General features: G+C 44.7%; 1 protein-coding gene across 1 annotated transcript in view; it reads left to right on the top strand.

Annotated features, from left to right (window-relative positions):
• The first annotated feature begins 4,748 nt into the window (after positions 1-4,748).
• The window catches only part of LOC110591178 (ubiquitin-conjugating enzyme E2 U-like), a 121,001-nt gene continuing 107,070 nt past the window's right edge, over positions 4,749-18,679 (top strand). Inside the window, exons 1-3 of the mRNA XM_021702075.2 lie at positions 4,749-4,763; positions 4,999-5,142; positions 7,913-8,125. Coding sequence (XP_021557750.2) covers positions 4,749-4,763; positions 4,999-5,142; positions 7,913-8,125 — 372 coding nt within the window. The remainder of the gene's footprint in view (positions 4,764-4,998; positions 5,143-7,912; positions 8,126-18,679) is intronic.

Here is an 18,679-nt window from a genome sequence, read left to right as displayed (position 1 = left end):
GAGGGACAGAGGAAGAGGGAGAAGCAGGCTCCCCACTGAGCAGGGGGCCCAATGTGGGGCTCAATGCCAGGACCCTGGGATCATGACCTGAGCTGAAGGCAGCTGCTTAACTGACTGAGCAACCCAGGCACCCCTCTTATTTCCCTTTTAATAAACAATTATCCCAAAGAAAAGAAAATTGGTAAAAGAGCAAAAACAAAATATAGAGGAAAGACTTTACCAAGGATGAGCTATTCATCCCCCTCACTATGTATCTCCCTGGTAAATGACAACAATACTAAAAGAGAGATGGGGAAGAAAAGTGGAGAGGGGGGCACCAAGTACAGTTTGGGTAGTTCCTACATGGAAAGAAGATTCGCACAAGGTGAGAGTTCTCTAAGCCCATGGCCACACAGGAGAGGTGGGGGATGCTTCTGACAGAATTCTCATGTTAGCAGCTCCCCTTAAATGGCTTGCTTTTGTCCCCTCCACCACATGCATTTTAACTCATGAAGCAATGGCCAGGAATCTACCAGTCCTGGCTTCCCCAGTCTCTCCCAGGATGGAGTTCTTCACCTCTCCCTTGTCCCTGTTCAACTTCTCTGTGTTCTCACCTACCTCTCCTAGCAAATAACTTTTACTTAGTTTTATGGACAATTTATGCTTAATATTTGAGCTAAAACCCCTGTACATTATTTTAATTAATTCATAAGAGTGAATTTATGTAGATGTACAAATTAAAGGGTAGAAGAATGGGTGGGTGGGTGGATGGATGGATAGATGGGTGGGTGGGTGGACAGAGCTGATGGATAGGTTAAGGGACTCATAGAGAATAGAAGTGATAAATACAATAGAAAGACATTAGATGCCACAATTGACAGCTGAGTCCTCCAGTTTCTGGTTCCCAGGATGTAAAGCCAATCAATCTGGGAAGGAAGGAGTTAAAGCAGCTGGCCCATCTTCTACTTCTATCCCAGTTACCGAAAGGGAAGAAGACAGCTGACCCAGACTAATCTGCTTGTAACCGTGCCGATGATCATCTTCCTGGTAGACAGGCTAACAATATTTGCTAGGAGGAGGAGAGTCCTTACTTACACAATGCTCTTAGCAGGAAGTCTTGGGATTAGGGTTGTGGGAGGCAGACTAATGTTCCCCCCCAAAGACGTCCACACCCTTATGTGCGAAGGTCAACTTTACTTTGCCAGGGAAGTATTCCACAATCCCTTTCTTACCTTAGGACTATATTCACACTCCCACTCTCCTCCAAAGTGTAGTCTGAAGGACGTATCACCCTGACAACCTACAAGACATCATGCTGGTTCACTACACAGACAATGTCACCCTAACTGAACTTGATGAGCAGATAGTGACAGGCGACCAAGATGCTCTAGGAAGACAGATGCATGCAGAGGATTGGCAGCAAACCTGACATCGTGGAACTGCCACATCAGGGAAGTTTTCAGGGACTCGATGGCCCAGGGCATTCCCACTAAAGTAAAATACAAATTATCATACCTTATACCTCCTACCACTAAGCAAAAGGCAGAGCATGTAGTAGGGCTCTTTGGATCTTGGAAGCAACATATGCTGGACTTTGGAAAACAAGTCCCACTTACTAATCAGATAACAAGAGGCTGCCAGTTTTCTGTGGGGTCCAATTCAGAAGAAAGGTCTGCAGCAAATCCAAGCTGTAGTTCAAGTGCTCTATTCTCTTAGGCTATATGAGCCAGCAGGTGTAACTGTATCAGAGACCTCTGGCTGATGACGTTGCTGCAGAGTCTCTGGCAAGCCCCTGGGATTCTGGAGCAGGTGCATGCCCCAACAGCAGAGAACGACACACCTTTGGAGAAAGAGCTCCTGCAGGGCTAATAGGCCACAGTAGAAAATGCAGGTCTGATCACTGGACACCACTAACTACACGACTTGAGTGCCCACCGCCAGCTCTGTGTCGTCTGATCTACCAGGTCATAAGGCCAGCAGCATTCCACAGTACCACAGCAGGTGGTGACACATTGGAGCTCGGGCTTGAGTGGGTCCAGAGGCAAGAATAAACTATGTGAGCAAGAGGCTCAGACTCTACCTCGGTTCCAGGACCTAAAATCAGTGCACACCGAGGACCTCAGAGGGATTTCTCTTTGGGTTCGTCTTTCTCATGCTCAAGAGCAACGAAAGATAGGTACTGAAGCAATAGAGTATTTGCCAGAAAGTGAAAGAGGTCAACATTCTCCCAGATTCTTTTGTCTGGTCTAATGAGAGTCTCCTGACTTCTACTTTTGTCCCCCAGGAGTCTATTCACATAATAGGCAGAGCGATCCTTTTAAAGTGTATCTACAGTGGGTGCCTGGGTGGCTCAGTCGGTTAAGTGTCCGACTCTTGATTTTGGCTCAGGTCATGACCTCAGGCTTGAGATCAAGACCCACATCAGGTTCTGTGCTTAGCGGGGAGTCTGCTCAAGATTCTCTCTCTCTGCCCCTTCCCCTCCACTTACGTGCTCATGCACATGTGCATTCTCGCTCTAAAAAAAGAAAAAGTGTGTATCAGATTGTGTCACCCTACTCACAAGCTTCTGACTGACCCCCATCATATTCAGAATAAAACCCCAAGTCCCTACCACCAGCCAATAAGACCTGTATCATGCGGGCCATGACTAGCTCCCCAACCCCCCTCCCTCCTTCACTCTTTCCTGGGTCACTCTGCCTTCCTGCTATTCTCTGAACATGGTGCTCCTCTTTGTCTGGATCTTGATTTCCCACCCACCCCCACCCCCGTCTTTCCATGGCTTGCTCCCTTGCTTGATTTAAATCTCTACTGACCTGTTGCTTCCTCAGTAAGGTCTGTCCTGAAACACCATCCCTATCCCCTATCCCTGTACTCTGCTTTTGCTTTCCCCACCATCACTTCTCACTACCAGACGTATATTTCATTTGTGTGCCATCTGTCTGTACTACAAGAGAAGGCAGAGAACCCTATCCATTAGCTGCTGTACCAACACTTAGAATAATACCAGTACAGTACCTGGGACATGGTACTGGCTCAGTTAACATTCACTGAATGAATGGATCCATGAATGCATGAATGAATGCATGGATGGATGGATGGATGGGTGGGTGGGTGGATGGATGAATGAGCGAATGAACACTGCTGGTTTGGTAGTGACATCACTAGCAAGTTCCCATCATCTTTTCCTCCAAGAAGCCCTGCTTCCAACTAACTTTTGCATTGAGCATGAAGGGACTGAAAAAATCTGATTATATATTTTGAGATTTTTTTTGTCATCCCTTTTCCAAAATTAATATGCTCTTTGTGATTAACACAATTCAAAAAAAAATTTAATTATCCCTCTCCCATCTCCCCCTTGCTCCCCCCACCCCCACCTCAAGATATCAATGTTAACAACTGATGTGCTTCACTCTATTCCTTTCTTCCTGAACATACCAAGATTTAGTCCTTTTTTTAAGCTTTGGTCTTCTCAGTTTTTATAAACATGGGGGATCCTATATATATATATATATTTACTATAATATATTTTTCTCACTTAGGGAAAACAAAACAAACCCAAATCTTAAGACACTTGCACAAGGAACATACAAATACTCGTGTTTCCGTAAATTCATTACAAGATGCTCTTCGCGAGATCTCTTGGGGGCTTCCATGCAGGGAGTGAGCACTCGACACATAGTGTATGATTAGCTAGAAATATTGGCCAGGTGAAACCCCAGCTGCCATCCATGAGAGCAGAAAGCAGGGGGCTCATTCATGCACGCAGGCTGAGCCCAAGCTATCACAACTGCGGTGAATGGCGGCCACATCACATGCCCCTGGGGGCTGTGGGGGTCTGTTCTCCACAATTTGGCTGACCTGGCTCCTGCCTTACCAGCTGTGGATGACAGCATGTCCCGCCTGGTCGCTGATAACTAGACTCTCTGGCCAGGTTGCTCCAGCAGCGGCCGCTGCCACCACTGGACTGCTCTCCCTGGTCTCACAGACCCCTGACCCCCAGACTCAAAGCACAGATGGAAATTGGAGGAATGCATCCACATGTGGCAAATTCCATGCTCCCTTTAGCAGATTTCACAAAGGCCAACACTTGATTCACTTGGTCTGTGGTGAGGGACTATGTGGTTTGGATATACTGGATATCCCTGGTATTCAGGGCTGCTCGGGATATTTACAAAGAGATCCTGCACTTTCCTAGGCCTGGATTCAAAGGCTTGCATATTTCTTCCTTGAGCTTTCTCATTACAATCACTTCCCCAGTGGAAACCTCCAGCCTTCAGCCCCTGCAGGGATTGTGTAAGATTGGGCTTCAAATGGTTACTCCAAACCACTTAGACCGAAAGCTCATCTTCTATTGTTCTGTTCCTGTCATATGCTATTCACAGAGGAATGGAAAAAAAATTGTAGGAATAAGGTGCATAGGCATCTGAGGATTTGTGATCCTGAGCACGCTAAATTTTGAGTATCATGGTCCTTAGACCATATTGCTAAGTCAACACAAGTTGTCTCATCTTCTCTGTCTAGGCTGGCATTTGATAAGGATCTTCTGGTAAGTATATCCCACATCCTACGCCCACCCCCAACCTCTAGCCCACAGGTAGAAGAGTACTGGATGGTTGGGGAAAAGTCTAAACTATACTGGCATAGATTAATGAATCTGAGATTATATTGAAAAGGTCCTATCATATTGATTTCATTTGAAAGAACCCAGTCAAGACCCTTCTGTCTTTTTCATCAACCTGGCCTTATCAACCTAGGGCCAGGCTAGCACAATGGCTACCCATCAGGTATTAATTAATTATTTAATTATACCAACGGAATTCATTACTTAGGTTGTGATAGGTATGACGGAGTTCTTTATAACAATTTAAAAATGTGATAGTGACCAATAGTTACTGTTACTGAGGTAGGTCTGATTTTGTGGTAAGAAAAAAACAAAACAAAAACAAAGTTATAGAGCCATAAATGTAGAGTGTGATCCCATTTTCGTAAAATTTGACTCCCATATCTGTTTGTGTATAGTTGTATGTGTATACATACATGGAAAGACATCTGGATGTCTTTGTCCATGATGCCCAAAAAACTCATGCATTCATTCAACAAATATTTTCTACACCAGATATTGTTCTAGGTGTTGAGGATCATAACAGTGGACAAAGCAAACTGGTATTTTCATAGAGTTAAATTTTATAATAACAAGAAAACAAAACAAACAAATAAAGTATACATATAATATTCCAGAGAGTGACATGTACACACTTTGGCAAAAAGTAAAGCCAAAGATACTGGAGTGTGTTTTGTGGTTACCTTGACTACAGCTAGGAACTACATTTTCCAGAATTCCTGGGAATTCCTAGGGCTTCTGGTGAGAGTTTGACCAAAAAGGAACGTGGGAGATGTTTAGGAGGCAGAAAGGAAGCAGCAGTGGTCAGTACAATCTGAAGGTCTTGGCTGTCAGAGAAAGTGAGAGACAGTTGTATACGTGCCTGGTGGCCTTCAGCTTCCAGCTTGTCTCCCTCCTACTGGTCCTGCCGACCAACAGCAGCCGCAAGCCAAACCTCCCAGTGCTCGCCCACCAACCATCGCTCCCTCAGAGGTATTCGACACATTTCCCTTAGCATTTAGTCTCAACCCACTTAGATGACCATTTTACAGCATTCTCTCTTTCCTCCAACCCTCAACCCTCTTGCCTCCCTACACCCTTACTTCCAGTTACACTCAGAAATGAAAAGAACTTTCACCCATTCCCATAATCATATTAACTAGCAAAAAAAAAAATCACTGGCATCTAGAGACTCTGCCCTCCTTCCTATGGCAGAGACTAGCTGGAAGCTCATCAATTCTCTCTTTTGTTCGTGGAAACACAGAAGACTACACTTTCCAGCCTTCCTTGTCTTGGGGCTAGCGGCATGAATAGCAGCCAAGGAATGGGAGTGAAAGTAACACAAGCCATTTCCATACCTGGCCCTGAAAGTCCCCCTTGAGATTCTTGGCTCCATCTCCCTTGCATGGCTGGAAATAAAGGATCCCAGTATGGCAGAGCCACACCATGGCAGGAACTTCATTTCTAGAATCACCATCTAGAGGGGGACAGCCTGGAAGAGAAGCCTGACCTGCCCTGCTCTGTGATATGAAGGAGAAATAGATGAACTATTATTTTACTGCATCTAATAAGCATGACTCTAATACACCTTCTGTCTCTGTAGATGCACTGTCCACACTTCTATCAAAGGCAAATCCTCCAGCTACATGCTAGGTCCCATTTCTCTCACCTGCTCAAGGACAAAGCTTCAAAGATTGCCCCCTCCCTGTTGCATCATCAATGTCTCCCTCTCTACTGGATCAATCCCAGCCTATAAACAGGCTGTCATGTCTCCCATCTTTACAAAAAGCAAACCACGCTTTTATCTGGGCGATGAGACTTTTTAAAAAGATCTCTACTTTTTTGCTTTCTTTCCCCTGTATTGTTTAAATGAATGCTTTCTATAGGAGGAGGAGGAGGGGGAGGGAGAGAAAAGAAAAAGAAGAAAAAAAGAAAAAAATTCATCATCTCGGAAGAATTCTGAGGGATACAGGATATGACCACTGACTTCCACTTTCTTTCCATGCCAGACATTCCCTGGGGCTCCTCCACTCATTCCCCAGCCTGCCAAGACTCTGACTCTCAGAACCTTCTTGCTGCATAGAACATTCACAGAGAACATCAGGAAATGGAAAAGAGACACGGGGTTGTCACTTCCATTCTGATGGCTCGTATTCCTCATCCACAGTGTCAAACAGCTGACGTTCCTCACCAACTGCTCCTTCTCCTCATCCGGTGGCACACTGTCCTCATTTAACATCCTCCTTCGAAACCGGATATATATTTCCTATATATATGCTTTCTTTTTTTTTTTTTACAGATTTTATTTTATTTATTTGACAGAGAGAGAGCATAAGTGGGAGGGAGCAGCATAGGGAGAGAGAGAAGCAGGCTTTCCGCCGAGCAGGAAGCCCGATGCAGGGCTCGATCCCAGGACCTGGGATCATGAACTGAGCTGAAGGCAGACGCTTAACCAACTGAGCCACCCAGGTGTCCCCCTATATATATGCTTTCATATATATCTCATGTATATATGAAATCACTTATACATATAGATTTTACATATATATGATTTCAAGTACTTTACATCTTGTTAATTTCAAATAAATTCTATTTCCCACCATCCAATTCAATGAATTTTCTCTCCTTGGGTTTAGGACCCAACACTCTGCCACATCTAGCTCTTGAAAAAAAAAAAAATAAGTACTTCTTTATTTCCCAGGGTTAATTTTGAAACTCTAAAGCGAAAGGGTTTTCTAAACAGGAACAAATTGATTTCTGCACATTTCCATTTCCATAATGGACATCAGCTGCCGTTGTATACACACTTTAATTCACAAAGGCACTGCTTGGGGGAGTGTTTCTTTCACTGACTGCCAGTCCTGAAATCAAGCTTTTCTGCTCCATTTGGACAAGGATCGGGGCTTCTGGAGTTTTCCTAAATGTTTTACTGTAGGTTGAGCAGAACCCAAGGTACAGCCGACTGACAGGTTACTGTAGAAATTCTGAAGAATGTCAGCCTGTCACCGGCCCCCCACTTGTTATTCTGCTAGAAGTCTATTTGCTGTCAGTCAGGGATAGAATTGCTTTTGGACAAAACAAGTCAGACAATAGCCTGACTGCTGGCGTGAAGGATCCTGCTGTCAACAGTGACTCTGGGCCACACCAAATGTCACCCCTAAGGAAACAAACAAGAGTCTGGAGAGCAGACTTTAGTGCTCTACTTTAGTGACATTCTTTTTCATAAGACTATTGGCTAAAATTTCAGGTTAAAAAAAAAAAAAAAGCCTGCAAGGTAGTAACGCTTCAGTGTTTTTGACTGCCTGCATTTAATTTGCTTTAATTTAAACTCAGAAAAAAAGAGTTTCATTAGAACCTTGGAACCTTATGCAGTACGCTTTTGGAGGCAAGAAATCATACCCTCGCCACATGTCTCAGAGACTGTGTCCAGCAGAGATGATTATTCCAAATACAGGGCCAGACACCTTCTCATGTAAAACACCAGAGGAAAATGCCTGCAAGGTCTCCAGGTTCCTTATTAAAGAGAGTTCCTCAATTATAATTCAGGTAATCAACAGGTATGAATTGAACACCTGCCATGTGCCTAACCTGAGGATTTGGAAGAAACAAAGCTTTGAGTTGGATGTGAATCAGAAACAGCCAGGGGCATCTTTATTCCAATGCCAGTAGCTGTAGGGGAGAAGAGCGAGCTGAACTGATTCCTCCCCTCCAAGAGGTTTATGGAATATAGTTATATATGAGGAGAACAAAGAAGGGAAAGAAGGAAAAAAATCTAGAGTTAGGTCATGTATACCCTACTTACAATGTGGCATCTCTACATTGTGAAATTATACTATTCCTTACAGTACACACATATTATTTCAAGTACATATAGTATGTTCTACAAACTTTGGGGTTTAAAGATAAGGCTCGGGGGGGGGGAGCGGAGCAAGATGGCAGAGGAGTAGGAGACCTGGATTTTGTCTGGTCTCAGGAATTCAGCTGGATAGGGATCAAACCATTCTGAACACCTACAAAATCAACAAGAGATCAAAGAAAAGAATAGCAACAACTCTCAGAACAGAAAAGCGACCACTTTCTGGAAGGTAGGACGTGCAGAGAAGTGAATCTGAGGCGATATTCGGGAGGATAGACAGCGGGGGAGGGGGCCTCCATTGGCCGCTTCTGGCAATGATAGAGCCACGGAGCACAAAATCGGAACTTTTAGAAGTCGGCTCCACTGAGGGACTTCGCTCCAGTGGCTAAGCAGGGGTGGAACCCTCGCGGGACAGTGTGGTCTCAGGACCCTTAGGTCACAGAAAGGCCGGGGGTGCCTGAGTGCGGCAGAGCTCCCAGGGATCAGAGCGGGGAAGCCGGCTGCAGAGACGGAGCCCAGGCGCGGGCTCTCAGCTCGGGGCTGTCATAGACCGTGATCCGCGGCACAGTCGGGCCCCTGCTCCTCCAGCAGGGACCCAACAAGCAGCAGATCCGGGGAGAGTCCCCTTCCTCCCCCGGGAGGAGTGGCACGGGAGCACACCGCAGGGATCTGCTGAGTTTGGAGACTCCACACCGAGTCGGGTGCCAGAGATAGAAACGCCCGGTCACAGGCCCGGTGAGCACGGAGTGTGGCCGGAGACCCGGGAGACAGGAGTGATTGACTGCTTTTCTCTGGGGGTGCACTGAGGAGAGGGGCCCCGAGTTCTTGGCTCCTCTGGGGCGGAGATTGGGAGGCCGCATTTTCACTCTCGTCCTCCAAAGCTGTACGGAAAGCTTGCAGGGAACAAAAGCTCCCGAGAGCAAACCCGAGCGGATTACTTAGCCCGGACCAGGCAAGGGCGGGGCAATTTCGCCTCCAGCAAGACATTTGGGAACCATGGCAACAGGCCCCTCCGCCAGAAGATCAGCGAGAACAGCCAGCCAAGACCAAGTTTACCCATCAATGAGAATGGCAGAACTCCAGCGCTAGGGGAATACTGCACATAGAATCCATGGCTTTTTTACCATGATTCTTTGGTCTTTCAAAGTTAATTTTTTTTAACTGTTGTTTTTTTTTAATTTTTCTTTTTCCCTTTCTCAACCAACATCTTATCAATACCTTTTCCAAAAAACATTTTTATTTTTCATTTTTTGAGTCATATTCTATCCCTTCATAGTAGTTACCCTTATTTTTGGCATATATATATATAAGTTGTTCTCTCTTTAAAATTTCGAGGTACTGTTTTACTCAGAAAACTATAAAATACTCATGAAAGAAATTGAGGAAGACACAAAGAAATGGAAAAACGTTCCATGCTCATGGATTGGAAGAACAAATATTGTGAAGATGTCAATGCTACCTAGAGCAATCTACACATTCAATGCAATCCCTATCAAAATACCATCCACTTTTTTCAAAGAAATGGAACAAATAATCCTAAAATGTGTATGGAACCAGAAATAGCCAGAGGAATGTTGAAAAAGAAAAGCAAAGCTGGCGGCATCACAATTCCGGACTTCCAGCTCTATTACAAAGCTGTCATCATCAAGACAGTATGGTACTGGCAGAAAAACAGACACATAGATCAATGGAACAGAATAGAGAGCCCAGAAATGGACCCTCCACTCTATGGTCAACTCATCTTTGACAAAGCAGGAAAGAATGTCCAATGGAAAAAAGACAGTCTCTTCAACAAATGGTGTTGGGAAAATTGGATAGCCACATGCAGAAGAATGAAACTGGACCATTTCCTTACACCACACACAAAAATAGACTCCAAATGGTTGAAAGACCTCAATGTGAGACAGGAGTCCATCAAAATCCTACAGGAGAACACAGGCAGCAACCTCTTCGACCTCAGCCACAGCAACTTCTTCCTAGAAACATCGCCAAAGGCAAGGAAAGCAAGGCAAAAATGAACTATTGGGACTTCATCAAGATAAACAGCTTTTGCACAGCAAAAGAAACAGTCAACAAAACCAAAAGACAACTGACAGAATGGGAGAATATATTTGCACATGACATATCAGATAAAGGGCTAGTATCCAAAATCTATAAAGAACTTATCAAACTCAACACCCAAAGAACAAAGAATCCAATCAAGAAATGGGCAGAAGACATGAACAGACATTTTTCCAAAGAAGACATCCAAATGGCCAACAGACACATGAAAAAGTGCTCAACATCACTCGGCATCAGGGAAATCCAAATCAAAACCTCAATGAGATACCACCTCACACCAGTCAGAATGGCTAAAATTAACAAGTCAGGAAACGACAGATGTTGGCGAGGATGCGGAGAAAGGGGAACCCTCCTACACTGTTGGTGGGAATGCAAGCTGGTGCAGCCGCTCTGGAAAATAGTATGGAGGGTCCTCAAAAAGTTGAAAATAGAGCTACCATACGACCCAGCAATTGCACTACTGGGTATTTACCCCAAAGATACAAATGTAGGCATCCGAAGGGGTACGTGCACCTGATGTTTATAGCAGCAATGTCCACAATAGCCAAACTGTGGAAAGAGCCAAGATGTCCATCAACAGATGAATGGATAAAGAAGAGGTGTTATATACACAATGGAATATTATGCAGCCATCAAAAGGAATGAGATCTTGCCATTTGCAACAATGTGGTTGGAACTGGAGGGTATTATGTTGAGTGAAATAAGTCAAACAGAGAAAGACATGTATCATATGACCTCACTGATACGAGGAATTCTTGATCTCAGGAAACAACCTGAGGGTTGCTGGAGTGGGGGGGTGGGGTGGGAGGGATGGGGTGGCTGGGTGATAGACATTGGGGAGGTTATGCGCTATGGTGAGTGCTCTGAATTGTGCAAGACTGTTGAATCATAGATCTGTACCTCTGAAACAAATAATGCAATATATGTTAAGAAAAAAAAAGAAGAAGAAGATAGCAGGAGGGGAAGAATGAAGGGGGGGAAATCCGAGGGGGAACCAAACCATGAGAGACGATCTGAAAAACAAACTGAGGGTTCTAGAGGGGAGGGGGGTGGGAGGATGGGTTAGCCTGGTGATGGGTATTAAAGAGGGCACGTTCTGCATGGAGCACTGGGTGTTATGCACAAACAATGAATCATGGAACACTACATCAAAAAATAATAATGTAATGTATGGTGATTAACATAACAATAAAAAATTAAAAGAAAAAAAAAGAGAAGACTGGGGGCGAAGGGGCTACATTCTCCAGTTAAGACAGACCTTGTTGGGCGCCTGGGTGGCTCAGTTGGTTAAGCGTCTGCCTTCAGCTCAGGTCATGATCCCAGGGTCCTGGGATCAAGCCCCACATTGGGCTCCCTGCTCGGCGGGAAGCCTGCTTCTCCCTCTCCCACTTCCCCTGCTTGTGTTCCCTCTCTTGCTGTGTCTCTCTCTGTCAAATAAATAAATAAAATCTTTAAAAAAAAAAAAAAAGACCTTGTTGCTGTAAGGAAACAAACTGACCTTAAGAGTCTTGACTCCTTTGCATTCAATGTCAGGGCACGGAGAAGGTCTCTAACTTATGATAAGGGACCAATTTAATCTTATCTAAGGCCTGTTCAGCCTAATTAATCAATTAATATGAATTGGGTTTAGCTCACTAAGTCAAAGACGCTCTTCAACCTTGCCCATTCTTATCAGAAAGGTCATTGCAAGCACATCACCTGAATACACAAAGTAATGTAGTCCAAGGTGACTGCTTCCCTTGCAAACCTCCCCACCCAAACCAGCTTCTACTCTAAATCAGAACAGACTTGATACAATTTCATTTTCCCGGTTTCCTTCTCAAACAAAAGATACACCCTTTCTTTTAAGGCCCCCAGATTCTTATTCTGTATCCTCAGCAACACAGAAGGTCAGGACACCTTTCCCAACCTGAAGAAGCTCTGAGAAAAGGAACGTAGGTAAGACAGTGAGATTTCACTGTGGGGTCCCCCGTAAAATAGGAAATTGGAATAAAGGGACTGCAAGGTGGCTTGAAGGGGTGTAGAGGGGGTTTGAGCAGAGTCTTATCTCAGGTGCTCTAATTCGGTTTCCTGGCTTCCTTCCATAGTCTACAGTAGGCGCATACTCAGTGACATATTCCCTTTTCTGCGAGATCTTCCCTGAAGACTAGAGGCATCCACTCTCCTAAATACTGTTTAAGAACCTGCAATGTGGACCAAACCAAATTATTTTACCTCCTAAACCCCATCTCTTTGACGGAGTCTCCCTTCTTCCTGCTGCTGCCCCGAATCCTTACTATTTGGAGCAAAATAATGTTAGACCCTGTTAGAAATAATACAACGAAGTATTGCAGTCATGGTCCCTGATTTCCTGTCTCCCTGCCAGCACCCCTGTGTGACGTCACAAGAGAAACCACGCCCCCCAGGCTTAAAGAGGTTGAGGCGCACAGGAAATTTACAGGTTGATTTTCAGAGACCTGTTTCTCCCTGATGAGCTCTTGTTTCTTTCCAGACCCCACTAGCTGTCTGAGCAGAGGCCTGAACTGACACAAACGAGGATCCCTGGTAAGATTCCAGCCTATGAGCAAGCAAGGCCCTGCATTCCTTACCAGGGACAGGGAGCCCACGATTCCATCCAGCTTACATCAGGTCTTGGAGCATGCGCACAGCCTCCTCCTTGTTCTACCCGCGACCTCGTGGAGGCTGTTGGAAGGGGAGCAAATTTTGCCTCTTTTTAACGTTAAGTGTCCACGCCAAAGTGGAGACGGGATGTATGTTATATAGGTGCTTGCTCAATGCGCATGTGCCATCATTCTTCCAGAGTAACTATCAATGTCCCCGCCCTTTCCCAACCCCTGTGCTTATAAAAAACTTGTTCTACTCTCAGTTGGGGGTGACAGATTTGAGCCAGCCTCCTGTCTCTTCTTGTATGACCACTTTGCAATAAATCTCTCTCTCCGCGAAAGACAGTGTTTGGCTTTCCCTTGCACGTAGGCCAACGAACTCTTTCCAGTTGGGACAACCATCCTGCTCTCCAGGAAGGTAAGAAGAGGGTAGAAAGACAAAAAAATAGAACAAAAGGACCGAGATCTTTCATAGGCTCTTCTATAAAGGAAATATAGGTAGAGAGAAAAACAGATGCAAGCCTAGATCCTCCAAATTTTGCTGGAATTCCGGGGCAATATTGATAGGGAATCTCACAAGCTATAAATAACCTGAGACTTCTCCACTATCATCATATTAGCAAATCCTGCCTTCTTCTACATAGTTTCCAGCAGCAAAAATTATTTTTGAAAGTTTTGTGGTGGCTTGAGAGAGCTGAGAGCTGGGGGGGTTGGCACCTCACCTCAAAGAGGACAGCCCATGGAGCTGAGGACCTAGGAGCTGGGGGGGGGGGGGGGGGGGGGAGCCATGGGGGGTGGCTGAGCTCTGGAGTGCAGAGTGACAGAAGGGCCAGTGGGGAGCTGCAGAGAGCTACAGGGGGTCAGTCACTCAGTTCTTTCCACAGATATTTACTGAGATCCTACTATGTGCCTGTCACTATTCTAGGCATGGAGGATAGAACAGTGAACAAAGCAGACACAACCTCCCTTGGATGGAGCTGATACTCTGTTTTGGAGCAGGGGTGGAGAAAAAAAAAAAGATTGAGTACATTTTAGAATCTGAGAGAAGGCAATTTTAGATGGGGTGTCCAGGGATGGCCTCCCTGAAAAAGTGTCACTTGAGATGTTAAAAAGAAAACCAGAGGCACAAAAATGGCATCACTTAAGTTAAGGCCCCAAGGCAATAAACTAAGACTTAGTACTTAGCCTGACTGCAGTTTCAGCCCCCTCCCCTGCCCCCAGGAATGTAACCTTTAACCAACCAAACTAGAATTTCCTGGTTAACAACTAGGAGGTAACCCACTGACCTACCCTTCCATTCCCCTTAGGGGAGGGCCACCCTGCCTTAAACAATGGATTCTTTGCTAATAACCGCCCCCCACCCCAACCTCACTCCCTCCACCATTCCCACCCCACCCCCACCCATCCCCTCTTATCTTCGGGGGCCCCCACCCCACCCCTCACTCCCTCCACCCCTGCCTTGGAAAACCTTTCCTTTTCTGCAGCCTCACAGAGCTCCCCTCCACTTGCTAGTTGGGATGCGGCCCAATTCATGAATCATTTATTAAAGACAATTAGATCTTCAGATTTACTCGGTTGAATTTTTTTTTTTTTTACCTATACATGTTTTTATTATGCTGCTTGCTTTAGCTATTAAGTATTAATGCAGTGTACCATTATTTTAACATATAATGTATTATTTGTTTCAGAGGTACAGATCTGTGATTCAACAGTCTTAAACAATTCACAGCGCTCACCATAGCACATACCCTCCCCAATGTCTATCACCCAGCCACCCCATCCCTCCCACCCCCCACCACTCCAGCAACCCTCAGTTTGTTTCCTGCGATTAAGAATTCCTCATATCAGTGAGGTCATATGATACATGTCTTTCTCTGATTGACTGACTTATTATATCGGTTGAATTTTTTTTTCTTTTTTTAAGGGTAAAGACCAGAAGGAAGTGAGTGGGTGGGCCATGTGATGCTCCAGGCCAGGGGCACGGAGGCAGGGAAAATTAAAAGTGCAAAGGCCCTGGGGTAGGAGCATGGGCATGCACTAAGGAACAGCCCAGCAGCCAGTGTGGCTGGGACAGATCAGGAGAGCCCCAAACTGTGAGTGGCGCATGCCGGACACTAGCTGCATCCCTGAATTCCAAACTATTTTTGCGCTCATACACACCCTGCAGAGAATTCTGCTGCTGGTTCGGCTTCAGCTCCACTGGCCCGGGAGCAGGATTTCTACAGCAGTGCATCCCTTTTCATAGAACAAATGCAATGGACTCATGTCAGGGGAGGAAAAATTCCTTTGCTCCAACTGGGGTCTTAGAAAATGAGATGGACAAAAAACAGATTAACAAGAAAAAAAACACAGACCGAAGTTTATTAACGTGTGCATTGCGTGAACCCCTGGAAGTATGCAGCAGAGATGAGTAAGGCTAAGACATTGTTAGAATTTGGGCTTCTGTAGTATCTTCCATGTTTGCTGGGAAGTGACAAGACAAAGGAAAAGGGTCGTCAGCTTTCAAAGGTGGCACGTGGCGGGGAGGTAAATATATAGGGGAAACTAAGTAAAGGTTGTTTATTCTTATTTAAAGATTGTCCATCTTTGTGCTCCTTCTTCATGGCCATATAATTTTACCAGAAGAGGAGATAAATGGCAACCCCCTCCCCCCATTTTCCAGAAGTTTCTGCTTTTAGTCAAATGAAGGAAGGCTCGGAAAGACATCTTTCTGCCTCCAGCTCCAAATCCTTATGCCAAATGGCATCTTTTGGGGTAGTATTTCTGTCCCCCAGCTGGGAATGGAACCAGCACCCCACTTCCCTGCTGCTGTACCCCTTTATCAATGCAGACTCTCACCTCTCACAGATACAGGTGCTAGGGCCCCTTGACTTGGTAAATCTTGCCAATTCAGCTTGAAGCTTAACAAGCTTACAAGGCCCGGTCCATAATGATTTATATGCTGACAACTTATTAAATGTTCCCTAGCATTTCTGTTCTTTCAGCGCGAAGCTCTCCATAGATTCTTTCCCCATGCAAATTTAATCGGCTGTTAGCTCAAAGTAACAAGCATGAAGTTGTAAAAAGGTCTTTCGAAGCAAGGGAGAGGTTCCTCCAAGAAGCTGGTGGGGGTAAAAGAAACTGTTTAAAATCATCACTGCTTTTATCCTCACTTACCAAATTAAGGAAAAAAAGAGCTTTTGGTGTGAGCAAAAATGCTACCAAAATCCTAGGTGATTGATTTTCAGTGTCAGGACAGAGACATGAAAGGGAGAGAAAATTCTTTCCTCTTTTCATGGAGAAATGGAAATTTGCCAATTACCACAGCGAGGGAAGGAAGCTGTTTTGACCAAGATCTCACAAGAGGTTGGTTACTACAACTTTGAATTCACTTATCCTATCCAACTTGTGTTTATTGAAGCTTACTGTCGAAAAGTGGCTCAAAGCAAACTCAAGTCCCCCAAAGAAATAAAGTTTTCAATCCACAGTGAAATTTCTCTGGTCCTTCCTAAATTGCCTGGGGCCAATTATGCCCAGCTTTCCTAGAATGAAAGCTTTTGGTGCAGCACCTTTATTTAGAAGGAGTCATTGATTAGAAAAGTCAAAGTGATGGAGGCCTTCTTTCCCCTCCCCCACTCTTCAGGAATCCTGGTTTATAAGCTGATTGAAAACATAATATATGGACACATGGAAGTTTATAAAGCATATGCATACTAAATAATGACCTAAGACAACAGTGTAAAAGATACCACAAGATAAGCTATAAGGGTCGAATACATGACATTATGCATTCATAGGAGGGAGAGATCTTTGTGGGTTGGTACAATCGCGGAGGGGATCCAGGTGGAGATGTGGAAGATCCAGGCGTTGTGACAAGTCCAGAAAACACAGGCAGAGCATCAAGGAGAATTGCTCTTAAAGAGGCAAGTAATGACCCCTCCCTCCAAGGGCTAGAGGAAATGCTTGGGGGGATTTGGGGTTATCAACAAGAATGGGAAAGACCCTCTGCTTTCAAGAGGGTGAATGGAGGCCAGGGGGAGTTAAATCTCCTGAGATCCAGGAAGTCCCATGCCAGGGAGGGCTGTCCTCCCAAAATTCCACCAGCACCCCTCCGCTGAGAAACATTACAGAACCAAGAAGAGATGTTCTGGAACTAAGAGCTTACGTTTTAGAAAATAACAGGCAAGCCATTAAATGTTTGGGAGCAAGCAGGTAACTCCTTCCCACCAACCTCCCAAAAAAGTATAAATCACCCAAAAAGACTCATGGAAAATTGCATGATTTTCCCCTGTGTAGGCCAATGCCAAATCACCACTCAAAGGATCCTAAGGGTTCAAGCAAACAAATGTCTCCTTAAAGCAGTGGTCTCCAAATACCTTTTAGTTTGCACCTTTAATTAATATGTTTTAATGTATTATGGCTATTGCTTAAAAAATACGGAAAAAATTAAAAATAAGATACAAAGTAAACAGACATTTCTAACTTTCTTTTGACAACTCAATGGATTCTCTTGCCCACCCAACCTTGGAGATCACTCCCCAAAACCATTAGGCAGTCCTGATCTAAATTGGTTGGTTCTCATTATGGTTCCATTGATAATTCTATTTTTATTTTATTTGGTCACTGTGCTAACGTGGAAGAGAAAAGGGAAACCCAAAGGAACCTTTACTATCATTTTTTTAAACTAGTAAATGAAGGGCGCCTGGGTGGCTCAGTCAGTTAAGCATCTGCCTTCAGCTCAGGTCATGATCTCAGGGTCCTGGGATTGAGCCCTGCATCGGGCTCTCTGCTCAATGGGGAGTCTGTTTCTCCCTCTCACTCTTCCTCTGTTCCCTCTCTTTCTCTCTCTCTCTAATAAATAAATAAAATCTTTTAAAAAATAAGATAAAATAAAACTAGTAAATGAGGCCAGGAACACTCTGGGCCAAGGACCCATGGCCCCCACACCTGGGAGTACACAGTTCTACAAACTGACTTTCTTTTTTAGGGCAGGTATAGCAAAGCCCTCCCAGAGTCCTCAGGGGAGAACCAGATGATTCCCCAGCAGGGTATAATCTGGCCCCCTGCCCACATAGCCTTCCTAGGGTGTGTAGGATCAAGGGCACAATGAATATTGAGGAGGTTGTCATCCCAAGAAGCGATTCGAGACAATGGCTGGTAGGCTGAAGAGAAAGGAATTCAATGACCACACATGGATTGCCTGCCAAAAAATGGTACGAGTTCATCACACCTCTAGTCCATGGCATATTAGCATCATGAGTCCACATGATGCTCCTCTGTTGCTCTTATTCTCATAAAATCTATGTTGTTCTTATAAATGAAGTTTTATTCAACATAATGGTAAGACGCTCTCTGCTACTTCAGTCATCAACATGCTCTTACTATCCATCTATGTTGCTGTTTGTGTACCCACCACATTTTGCCTATCCACTCCTCCAGTAATTGACTTCCAAACTGCCTCCACCTCCCCACTGAAGGATATCAGAATACATCACCCCAAAAAGATGCCTCTCTGACAGCAAAAATATTGTGAACTGAAGGTAATTAAGAAACAGCAAACACTGAGAAAGCTTCCCCTTTGCTTCCTAAAGGTAAGACAGT

The sequence above is a fragment of the Neomonachus schauinslandi genome, chromosome 7, assembly GCF_002201575.2.
Source record: "Neomonachus schauinslandi chromosome 7, ASM220157v2, whole genome shotgun sequence".
NCBI lineage: Eukaryota > Metazoa > Chordata > Mammalia > Carnivora > Phocidae > Neomonachus > Neomonachus schauinslandi.
Note: the sequence above shows the minus strand (reverse complement) of the source record. Positions and strands in the feature narration are given on the sequence as shown.